At 41.7% G+C, this 12,039-nt stretch overlaps 1 protein-coding gene across 2 annotated transcripts; it reads left to right on the top strand.

The window, feature by feature from the left end:
• The first annotated feature begins 464 nt into the window (after positions 1 to 464).
• RAB33B (RAB33B, member RAS oncogene family) lies at positions 465 to 8,949 on the top strand. 2 transcript variants are annotated; one of them, XM_048304467.1, is made up of 2 exons: positions 465 to 793; positions 6,065 to 8,949. In XM_048304467.1, the coding sequence occupies exons 1-2, from the start codon at positions 551 to 553 to the stop codon at positions 6,506 to 6,508; spliced, it is 687 nt and encodes a 228-aa protein (XP_048160424.1). In that variant the 5' UTR covers positions 465 to 550; the 3' UTR covers positions 6,509 to 8,949. The 2 variants fall into 2 exon arrangements, with proteins under 2 accessions (XP_048160424.1, XP_048160425.1); XM_048304468.1 differs by lacking the exon at positions 465 to 793 and adding an exon at positions 854 to 1,088.
• Positions 8,950 to 12,039: the final 3,090 nt, after the last annotated feature.

Below are 12,039 nucleotides of genomic sequence, written 5' to 3'. Positions count from 1 at the left end.
TCCCAAGCTTTGTTAACCTCCCCCTGGGTCTGAGAATATTGAAGCCTGTCTAGCCCCAAACCGTAACAGCATTTCTACCAACAAATAATTTGTTTTTGGAACACCTGGCCATCACTTAGAACTTGTTGGCGGCTCTCTGTTTCATGGATTGTCTCCCTTCTCCTTGATGAGGCTGGAAAGTGGACAAAGACCAAACATCACAGAACTACCTTTTTTAAGAAAATCTTGCATATTCCACATTTCGCAGCATTCAGGCCGCCCCGAGAGGTGCGGGGCGCCGCAGCCCCGGATATTCCCGGCTGTTTCCCGTTCTCGGAGATTCCCGGCGGGTCCCGCTCCCGCCCCTTCAGTGCGCGGGGCCGCGCGCGCAGCGCCCCCTGGCGCCGGCGGCGGCCACGCAAGCACTGGCCCCGGCGCGCGCAGGCCCCGCCCGCGGGGCTTGGCCGCCGCACTCTCGCGAGACCGGCCCGCGGCGGGCCGTGACGCGTCGCGCGCTGTGGGTGGCCGGCAGGTTCTCTCTGGGTCCCGTAGCGGCTCTCCCGGGGCCGCGATGGCGGCGGGAGATGTCGAGTCCTCGCTGGAGCTGAGCCTGACGGGCTCCGGGGCGCTCCCCGGTGCGCTGCCCCCTGCCCGCTCGCGTATCTTCAAGATCATCGTCATCGGGGACTCCAACGTGGGCAAGACATGCCTCACCTACCGCTTCTGCGCCGGCCGCTTTCCGCAGCGCACCGAGGCCACCATCGGCGTGGATTTTCGCGAGCGGGCCGTCACCATCGACGGCGAGCGCATCAAGGTACCTCGGGGCCGGGCCCGGGACAGCGCCGGGAGCGGCCCGGGCTGAGGGGGCGGCGGGCGGAGGGGCAACGCTGGGCCCGGCTCGGCCCGGCCCGGCCCGCGCCTGGCACAGTGCTCCAGCGGCCGGGAGAAGGGAGAGCGGGATGTTCGGGCCGCACCTCTCGCAGCGGTCTCCAGGCCTTCTGTCACCGTCGTACCCCCGAAGTTCAGTTCGGCGGGGTCGCGTCACCAGCAGCCGCCGTTGTGTCTGCCCTGAAACTGTTCTACTGCTTGGCCTTGCTCCTGTTGGAAAGGTAGTCACGATGTAGGTTTCTGTGATGATGAACCAATTCCTACCGTAGGCCAGACCCTCGTGCATTTTTTGTCAAGTGTTAATCAGTAATTTATCTTTACAATGGACTTATATATAGATCTCTTAGCAGTATTTTCGTCTTATTTGTGCCTGGTATCAGCAGCGTGTTGCCTCTGAGAAATTCTGCTTCTTTGTTCATCAGACATCATAGTTGCTTTAACCTTCAACACCACAAAGCTGTGTAGGTGCCACTGTTATGATAATTTTGCTTTAAAAATATTAGGCAATCGAATATTGTTCAGGATTGAGCAATGTGTTTCGGCTTCTAATTTTTACGATTCTGTTAAGTTTGCTGTATGTTGATCCTAACAGGCATTTGCAGAGTACTCTGTAACAGCTTACAAATGCAGTTTATTTACCAACATGGTTTTAAACAGAATCCTAGTCTGCTTCTGTATTACAGTTTGTTTTTATGAGAAAAGTTCATTTGTGCAGAAAAAGGAAGTTAACAGCAGTCTTGAGCTTGTACTTGGACATTTGTTATCATCAGACGTTATAATTACAGCTTACCATTATGTAGCTGAAAGCTGTAGTTTTTCCTTGCTTATTTACTGATTAAAGAAATTATGGAGGATATATAAGAATAGGAGAGCCAATTTGCTTTCCTGCTCTTGTGAGATTTTTATCTCATATCCTTTTTCAACTAAAAATGAAAGGTGAATAGGAATCTTTGGGGTTTTTTTGGTTTTCTTTTGTAAAACCACTGACTAGAACTTGTCTGACAGCTGAAATTCTGTACTCCTTTGTCCGTTGCTGTTCATGACAGAGGAGAGAACTCCTGAGGGATATTGTTTTGTCAGCACCATCTTATTGACTGGCATTTTCATCACCTCTGAATGATGCCTGGCCTTCATTGGAGAGAAGTGAAGAAGAACATAGAGTAATCCACAGCTCTAAGATGCTTCACATAGGTTATTGTGCCATTCTGTTATATATGTTTTTGTAGATCGTTTTGCTGCATTCTTGAGAATATTACCTGTAAAATAAACCAGTTCTGGTTGAGGAAGGTGGAGAAGTGAAGGAGGCTGTTCTGAGGCACATTGTTTTGTGCAAGTTCTGTTTCAGCATTAAAGGAATGAATTTTGTCATTATGGCCAGGACTCTAGTTTTTAGTGGGAGTGTTGTCAAGTTTGAACCAATTTTGGGCGGTTTTGGCAACTTCTCTCACTCCTCTTCACCTTCCTGATGTGTAGCAATCAGCTCCAGCAATGCTAGTTGAACGAAGAGAGAGAAGCTCTGATGAACTGAATTATTGTAGTCCTTGCTGTGCCCTGAAGGGAATTTTTCTTCTTGCATTGAAGGAGGAGGTTATAAAGTAGTGTCTTCCCTCTTCTCCCTTCCCCCAGCCAGCTGGATGGTTCTTTCTTGTGCTGCTACAGCAGTAAGTGTTTCCCTGACAGCTGGAAAAGTGCTGTGTCATTGGCAGGAACACAAGCACAGTTCTCATTGAGGATCTCCCACACAGTAATTGTGTAGAATTCCAAGACATAGGAACAAGTATATTCCTTGTACAGTAGGCTGAACAGCTTCATATCAAACACTGATGCCTAAATGTGATGAGTAAATTAAAACTTTCAACAAATGGATTTTCTGCCTTCTAAATTTTACTCTTCCTCAGTTAATCTAAGCATTGAAAATTGAAGAAAACAATGATGTTAGTCTTCACTGACCTACATTAAAAGAGCAAAATGCAAATGAAATCCAAAGAAGAAAGTCCGAACATCATGTTCTGTACCTTTGAGCTATTCCAATTTTTGTCTTGTTAAAGGAGACAGCATTGAGGCCAGTTATGTTTTTACCAGTGTGTTATAAAACACACATACTAAGTGAGTCCTTGTTTAGAAAAAAGCCTTTCTGGATACATAGAACGGAATCAGAAGGTGCGATGTGATAGCTGAGTCAGTGTATTTAATACTTTTTATGCCATTTGTTTTTCTTAGGGAATATGACCAAGGGATTCTGTACAGTTTTATTAGCCGAATTATGCTGTTAAACCAATCAATCAAACTATATACTTTAAAGGGCTGTTATAAAAACTGTGGTCCCCTGAAGATGGGTGTTACTGGACCAACAATGAAATAGTAATCTTAATGTTACTTCATCAGTGCACACCCATTAACGTGAACATTTTCGGTATTTTTTTTCAGTAGAGAAAATATTTGGGGGAAGAGGTAGAAATGGAACAGTTTCCTCAAGTTCACCTCTAAAGAGGAAAAAAGAAATTTCTAAAGTGTACAGTTTTCAACATTGGGAAAGGATTTAGTGCAAATGACTCAGTGCCAAGAATATTAACATCTTCAATTTGAGATAATGCTGTTCAAGCTTGAGTGCTGCATGTAAATGAAATTTAGGAAGAACTGTAGTTTAAGCTTCACTTGCAAGTTATGTAAACCTTTAATTTAATTTCCCCATCTTTACCCAAGGCTGGCAATACACTTAAAGATCTCTGCTTGACTGAAGCATGACCAATTTCTACTCTGTGAATAAGCTGGGGAGAGAATTGTTAGCCCACAGCTGCCTGTGAAAATTAACTCTCTCTTTAAATTTATTTGATACAGCATTTTCCAAGATTTATCTATAGTGATTCCTTAACATAATGTTGTCTATACATGGGATTGCTTCAGTCTGTGCTTCTTTTTTCTCTAATTTGTCAAATTCATGAGCATTTTCTATGAGTCTTCTGACTTTATAATGTTTTATAAGTGCACAGAACTGGAAGTATGTCTCATCTGGGTGTGTGACTGAATCTTACCCAAACTTAGGTGCCTGTGTTCAGTCCAATTGTGTAGACTCATGGAGATGCTGTCAATTGTGTGTAGAGTGTAATACCATTGGCAAAACCTGAGATTTCATTCTAAAATGAGATCGATTGCAACTGACTACCATTTTCTGGGATCAGAGCCAGGGCAACTTGCCTTGCTTTTCCTAACATTCTTAATGACCCTTTTAGAAGCTGCACATGGGTCTTTCTAAGTCTCTGGATCAAAAGCTGCAGAGAACTGGACTGGGCTACAAAAGCCAAGCTGCTCTGATGTTCTCATTCAAATTCTCAGTTCCCCTGATGCAACCAGTAGCTGCCATTCCCACCTGCTCTAGTCTGAGTTTTTTTGAGGATGGATAACCAGGGTTGAATAGAATATTGCAGAAAAACTTCTGAAACATCTCTTACTCTTTGTTCTTCAGTCTGTCACACGACTGATTCATAACATACTGTGATTGACTTGTGGATCTGGATTGTCATCCATTTTAATAATTTCCAATCTGATGAACCCTGTGCTTAAAGAAAAAGTCCTTATTGTCACTCACTGTTACCAAGACTTTGCATCTGCTTCTATTCAGTTTTACCCTATTTCCACTGTTGTAGCTTTCAAAACAGTTTTAGGTGATACTGTAATCCTCTCTATCAGTGATGCATCTTCTTGCTCTCAGCAGATTTCCCTTGCAGATGGGCTTCCTTTTTTCTAATATAAAAAGTCACTGGTTAAAGTGGTAAACAACACAACTTTCAAGATATTTACAATTTCTAAAGAAGTTTTACTGAAACTTTTGGATCAAAGGAATGCAGAGCTATGGTAATGGGAGAACAATTTCAACAATTACATAGTGGCTGCGACTTTCATGAGAACAGATTAAATTTCAAATTTATCTTCATTGTCTACAGAACATTTAGTATTCCTTGAGTTCTGAGTCTTAAGGAAGACTCCTTTCATTCCCAGGGAGGAAAAATTTTCTGCTCAAAAGCCAGAGTACTAATCAAACTGCCTCGGCTGGGATCAGCTGTATAAGACAGGAAGCTAGGACTCAGCTTTTTCCCAAGAAATCAAATGTCTTTCAGATGTTTCACTATCACTAAGGTGTGCATGATAGAGCCACACAGCAATTTATTTCTGACAGTGTACAGGTGTTGCAGGTGAAGGGGCTCTGACTGCTGGGCATTGCAGTTCCTTGTCTCCTGGAGTGCAAGTCTGTGTAAACATCACTGTGCACAATTCTGTAGCATTCTCTACACATCTGAGGACTCCAGGCTGCCATTACACAGGATGATCAATGTATTTAAAATTTCTGTTAGTTGTTGCTTATGTCTGCTGGTGCTTCAAAGCTTGTTTTGTTTTGTTTTGTTTCAATCTGGACCCCAGAAATTTGAAAGCATTTCAGTTCTTCTGAATGTCTTTCTGTTCTGACTAAGCTTCTGGCACATACATTCAGTCTGGTTTGGACAGAATGGCGTGTACCTGGAAATGATCGTCACATGTTACACCAACAGGAGGTTTATGCTTTTTTTTTTTATTTTTTTCCTTTTATGCATGCCTTGATACTACAAACCATAGTATGGTCCCAGTTTAAGCATTAAATAAGCTTAAGTTAGATGTTCATCACAGGAGGGTTTGATTCCAATGCACTGCAGAGAAAGATTTATTTGTCCTGTTTTTGTTGATGTTGAAATCAACCATGGTTTGATTTCTTCCTACTTCTACATGGCAGTTAATGTCATGCTAACAACAGAATTTTGGGGAAGATGATATTATTTTTGGCAATAACAAAAGTCATGTCAGCTGAGAGTTGTACTGGAAGTAACATATATTTCATTTTCAAACAAAAGTGCTATTGCTAAGACTTCAGGATTTGTTTTTATAAAAATCTTTAAAAATACAGGCTCCGATAAACTTTCAGAAATTTGTATTTTCTCTCAAGTTGTGTCATCATTCCTCCTGGCCTTGCTTGTGAGCAGCTTTGAAATCCAAAGTTTCTAAAATTGTGTGAATGCAACCATTTTCTTCAGCACAAACTTGTCAATATGATTAATTCAGAAGAGTAGATTTCTGTGATCATGTAACTCCCCTCGCTACAGATAATTTGTGTTATTTTCCAAGATGAGTAGTAAAACATTTTTTCCTCTCCTTATCTTTCCATTTTCAGATACAGCTATGGGATACTGCAGGCCAGGAGCGCTTCAGGAAGAGCATGGTGCAGCACTACTACAGGAATGTACATGCTGTGGTGTTTGTGTATGATATGACAAACATTGCCAGTTTCCACAGCCTGCCATCCTGGATAGAGGAATGCAAACAGCACCTTCTTGCCAATGATACCCCACGGATTCTGGTTGGAAATAAATGTGACCTGAGAAGTGCTATTCAGGTGCCCACGGACCTGGCCCAGAAGTTTGCTGACACTCACAGCATGCCATTGTTTGAAACCTCTGCCAAGAACCCCAATGACAATGACCATGTGGAGGCCATATTCATGACGCTGGCTCACAAGCTTAAAAGTCACAAGCCTTTAATGCTTAGTCAACCCCCAGATGATGATGAAATACGTATAAAGCCTGAACCAAAACCTACCACATCCTGCTGGTGTTAGGTCATACTGTCACTGGCTATCACCTTGTCTTGTTTGCAAGTGCTTCAAAATTATGATCTTGGCAAAGTTCCAGGTTTTGGTAGCAAGTATAGCAAATCTCTTTGGCACTTTAATGTGTTTTTTATTTTACCTGTTGTAGGTGTGCCCATCTCATGCTCTTGCACTTTGTAATTGTACTTTCTGAATTACTAAGTTTCACTATAAATATATGGGAACATACTTTGTCAAGTTTGACAAAGTGGTTCTACTTGAGCTCTTGCTGCCTGAGGTTATTCTCATCACTTGTGGTAAGATTATAAACAGTAGGCTGGTTTACTAATACTTTTGGTTGCTACTTGGCATTGGAATAATGTAGAAGAGCCTTTTGTGACAACCAGGGAACTTGGGTTTTGGGTCAGCAAGTGGGGAGATTTTTGGCATATGAAGGAATATTAGGTGACTGCTAGGAAATTAGTAAGCAGGTACCTTTTTATTATAAAAACAAAAAAAACAGGTCTGTCAAAGTTCGGGCTGTCAGTGTCAGTGCAACCTGCTAGATTTTGGCTGTTGTTCCACTATGAACTTGGTCTGTTTCTTCATGGCAATGGTAACGGAATTGACAAACTTCTCCCTATTATTTGATACTTAAAACTTCATTAATTTTTCATAATGGGCATGTCATACAAAACTGTTATGTTAAACCATGTTATGGAAAGTACTGTAGCACAGGATTTGGGGTAAAAATTGGGACTCCATCTGTCCATAAATTCTCTGATCTTACTAAAATTTAAATGATATATTTCTAAAGGTGCTGTATTTGAGTTGAGTGTCTCAGAGGTAAGTAAAAACAGTTGAGTAAGTAAAAGATTGGGTGAATTTGGCAATAGCATACTGGTTTTCAAAGATTGGGGTTTGCGGGGCTTTAGAGATCATGAGTGCTTTTTAAATATCTTGAAAAGCCAACTTGTTAACATATTTCAGGAATGGGAATGTTTAGGAATATGGTACATTCTTAAAATATTTCCAAACACAAATGAAATTTGGTCTTGAAATATGGAGTAAATCTACCAAGTATATAATCTGTTAGAGATTTTTGAGCTAAAACCTGCTTGTATAATGTGACTGTATGTAGGGCACCCTTGGCATTACTAATGTGAGCTAGTAGGGGTCAGATGAGGGAAATTCCTCCTCTTGAACCACCTTTTTCTGTGTTCTCATAGTTACAACTGCTTTTTCCAGTTCTATTTGAAGATTAAGTTTCATAATAAAAATGGTGCTAAGTTTCACATAGTTGCATAAAGTGAAATGTAAGCCATAGAACGCAATCTATGACTTCATTCACGTGCCATGTCAAACAGTGTTTCGTGACTTAGTTTTCGAAGTATAAATGAAGGTTTTTTATTGGCCATTTGTAGCATGTGTTGCTTACTGGAAACTAAATTGAAGGGCTAGTTCAAAAGCTGCCACCGTAATGATCACATTAGAAACAAATTACTGAAACAAGATAACTATTATTATGTAAACTATTACAATTCTTGAGATGTACTTTCATTGCAACTTATATTGAAGAAAATGCATTGATTTTGTTCTAGATTTAGAAAGAGTATTTAATTTGGTCTAATATGATTAAGATGTTTAAAAAGAATCTAAACAAAAGGTAATACTTTTTCCTGTATAAAGCTGCTTCAATTGTGACTATTTTTGCTTAGGAAAAGTTTGTAAAAGGGAACTTTTGTATTCACTCTGAACTTTACATGACTAGAATTTACAGTTGTTTCAGAAACAAATCACCTGTTTAACACTAGTGTCCTTAATGATTTCTTTAAGAAAAGGATTGATCTTAAATTTATGTTTATACTGTTGTAAATAAATACGGTTTACAGTCCTGTTGGACAGATTGTTTTTCACTCATATCCTTAATCCTTTTTCTGAGAAGGTTCCTTCTTAATTATTTGTATACTAAGTATGTCAGAAAGTTTTGGTGGTTTTTTGTTTGTTTTTGGGTTTTGTTTTTTTTTAATAAATATCCCAGAATTAAGAATTTTAAAGTCAGTCAGGTTGGGGGTTGAGGTAAGCAAATAATGTAGCTGCAGTGTTACTGTTAAATTTGATCTGAAACACCTGCACATCTGTTAAGTTTTAATTTGAGTTATCACAACTTGTAAATAAGGGCCCTCATGTCATGAAAACTGTGTGGAAATGGTGTTCAAGTGTGTAATTCCATGTTCAGTACAAAGCATGTTTTAATGGTTCTGCCATCAAGGCAGTATGGTCAGTAATGCAGGATTCAGTGTTGCTTGCTGGCTTTCAGTGGTGATCTGCCCACAGAATGGATGTCAGAGTACTGAATACTTTGTATGTGTATTTTCGCTTTACCAGATTGTAAAGTTGGGTTCTTTACTATGTGTTGGGGGCAGGCAAGGCACAATCCCAGAAACCTAATAAACTGGCTTTGCTACAAAGTGTTATCACTTGTTTTCAATAATTATAATAGGAATGATAATATAATTCCATATAGTTAACAAAAGGCTGTGAGGGAGTTAAAGGAGTTTCTAGTTTCTGTCTGTGTGGGTGACAATTTTGTAAGACTCGCAATACTTGGACTACTGTTAGTGCTTTCTTGCAATGACTGGGTGGTTTTGAGGCATCTGAAGCACTCACCTGATGATTTAGAGGCATGTTCAGGATTTATTTCAGATTCCAGAAGAATGGGAAGTGATAGAACAGTTACAAAAACAGCAATTACTAACCCTTGGATGTATGTCAAGACCCTAAGGAGTCTTCTCCATCACTCTTCTTCTAGTCTCATCTTGTTCAGAAATAAAATCTCTTTAACTTTTATAAATTCGTTGGAAGTCATATCCCTTGTCCTCTCTGTAGGTATTGTCGCTTCCACCAGAGTGTATAATTCTAATACTCGTTTTTTTCCAGAGTCCTACTTTCAAGATCATTGACTGATGTTGCTTAACATTGCAATTCCCAGATAAATGTAGAGCCATGTTATTTAAAGGTAATAGTAATGTTACTTTCAAATGGCAGTCTGGTTTTCTCTGCAAATCAACACCAACATGTAATCTTAAATCTAAAATCATAAATAACATTAGAAGTTGTCATTATTGTAGGACTCACAAAAAAATCCCACTGTTCTGACAATGTCTCTGAGGATGAGGGATTTTTTTTTCTTTCCTCTGTTGATGCTGAGTGCCCAAAGGAGGCCTCATTTATCCAGCTGAATGGTGTCATCAGTGATGGCTGTGAAGGGGCATTGAGAGAGGAAGAAGGGCTGCTGGTTTCCAGGGATGTTCTGGGATTCACTGGGCTCTGCACAGCCTCCCACCTGCCAATTTGAAGCACGTGCTGAAGGCAGCTCCTCGTAGTTCTGGAAGCTATTTCCAGAGCCCAAAGGAAGGCAAGTAAGAGCTACTGGTCATCCAGCGGCACTCCCTGAGGTGCACAATCCCTGGGGGGATGTTACTGACATGTATTTTTTTTTCTGCCTTGCTGAATCACCACTGCTTAATGTGAACCACAAATTATTGAATCCTTAGCTAATAATTTGAAATTAATAGCAATACCAGTGATCATTTTAAAAAGCCCCCCAAAAAGCATAATCCTCTCCCTAGCCTGCATTTAACAAATCTGCTGCTCTTACTAGGAAGTTCTTCTCTCTTAAGGGTGGTGAGACACTGGCACAGATTGCCCAGAGCAGCTGTTGCCCAGAGCCCCGTCCCTGGAAGTGTTCAAGGCCAGGCTGGATGGAGCTCTGAGCATATGAAAACTTAAGAGTCATAAGACCCTGATCTTAGCTCAGTACTTCCTTTTCTATTATTATTTTTACTGTTTGGACTACCCCTTTGGAAAGGTCACAGGCAGGAAAAAGACTGGTGTGAGGCAATATGCCAAACTCCCTCTTTCTGAAAATCAAACTTAGTGATTTACTGCTAAAATCATCATGCGGGGCCTCTAAATCAGGAGTCATAAAGCAGAAGTTGCATTTGCAAACCATTTATCCTCTCCAAAGCTTGGTCATCCCCACACCCTTCACACCCACTCCTGTACAGGAAAACACTTGAAATGCTCAGGGGGGTTGAGATTCTCCTTGTCCTTCATACTCATCTGTCCCTCTGTCCTTTCTTCAGTTAAGGAAGGGCAAATGAAGAGGAAAAGACTAAACTGACCCTAAAATACATGAAACAGCTTTTCTATTTACTTCAAGGTATTTTTAACACACTCATAAATTAGAGACAGTGAAGGGCTTCTGGCTTCAGCAACCAAAGATTCAGCTGTAGATTTAAAAAAGCATGTGCTCGTCAGAGAGGGTTTTCAAGTTCCTGTGCATCCTTGTGACTATCTTTGAGTACTAACTTCAATTCTGAGCTAATATCTGAGTCACTGTGATGCTGCTGTTAAAAAGCACAAATGCTGGCAGCCCTGACCTTTGGCTTCCAAGGCTCAGAGTGCTTTTGTCAAATTGTGTCTGACCTGAAAGAATTGATTTCAATACTTTCATCTGTCATTAAATAGGTATATTTCATTTATATGCATGATGATAGTAGATGGTAAATAAAGATATTTAAGATTTTCTTTATATGTACTGTGTTGGTTTAACACAGCCTAGTTTTTGGATGGGGGGGGGGTAGGAGGAAGCCACAGAAGTGGCTTCTGTGAGAAGCTGCTAGAAGCTTCCACCATGTCTGACAGAGCCAATCTCTGATGGCTCTGAAGATGGACATGCTGCTTGCCCAATTAGAGAGGCTGGTAATGCCTCTGTGATGACATATTTAAGAAGAAAATCAAAACCACGCAGGTGCAGCTTTTTCCCAGAGATGGCAAGGCACCACCCTTGGACTATCCTGGCACCGCTGCGCAGCCATGGGGCTGCCGCAGCTGTGCGGCCGCTGCCATCTTGGCATGGCCGGCAGCAAGCTTTGCCTGCCTGGCTGCCTTTAGCCAGCCCTGCTGTGGGCGGAAGGGCAGGGTTGGCGACAGCGGCTTCTCCTTCCTGGCGCCCCGCATGAAGAGAGGCATTGAATGGCACCAGTGCTGCAGTGGCGGTGACTGCCCTGCCATATGGCTGGCAGCAGAAATATGGCGAGCGATTCCCCAACGTGGAACCTAGATGAGATCAACCTCTCAGTGCTGCGAGATCCTGCAGAAATCTTTGAATCAGTGGAATTTGTTAGCAATGGTACTTATGAGCAACAAGTTTTTTATTCCCTCTGGTCAGAGAAGAGGAGCAAGTGAGAACGTGGAGAAAACCAACCTGGCGGCACCAAGGGCAGTGGAAGGAAAGAGGGGGAGGAGGTGCTCCAAATATCAGAGCTGAGATTCTTCTGCAAGCCATGGTGAGGACTATAATAAAACAAACTCTCTCCCTGTAATCCATGACGTCCAAGGGGGGTTGCAGAAATCTGCTTGCAGCCTGTGGGAAAGGTGCCCACACTGGAGCAAGTGGAGGCCAGAAAAGATGCAATCCAGTGGGGGACCTGAATAAAGAGAGAGGGCCCTGGCTTCCAGAGATAGAGAGAGAAAGCCCTTGCTTCCAAACTAGA

This window comes from Corvus hawaiiensis, chromosome 5 (assembly GCF_020740725.1).
Source record: "Corvus hawaiiensis isolate bCorHaw1 chromosome 5, bCorHaw1.pri.cur, whole genome shotgun sequence".
NCBI classification, from domain to species: Eukaryota; Metazoa; Chordata; class Aves; order Passeriformes; family Corvidae; genus Corvus; species Corvus hawaiiensis.
Note: the sequence above shows the minus strand (reverse complement) of the source record. Positions and strands in the feature narration are given on the sequence as shown.

Excerpts from the sequence above, each read along its gene's own strand:
- RAB33B (XM_048304467.1), top strand. The coding sequence starts at position 551 with ATGGCGGCGGGAGATGTCGAGTCCTCGCTGGAGCTGAGCCTGACGGGC. Across the intron at positions 794-6,064 it reads TCGACGGCGAGCGCATCAAG|ATACAGCTATGGGATACTGC; the intron begins GTACCTCGGGGC and ends TTCCATTTTCAG.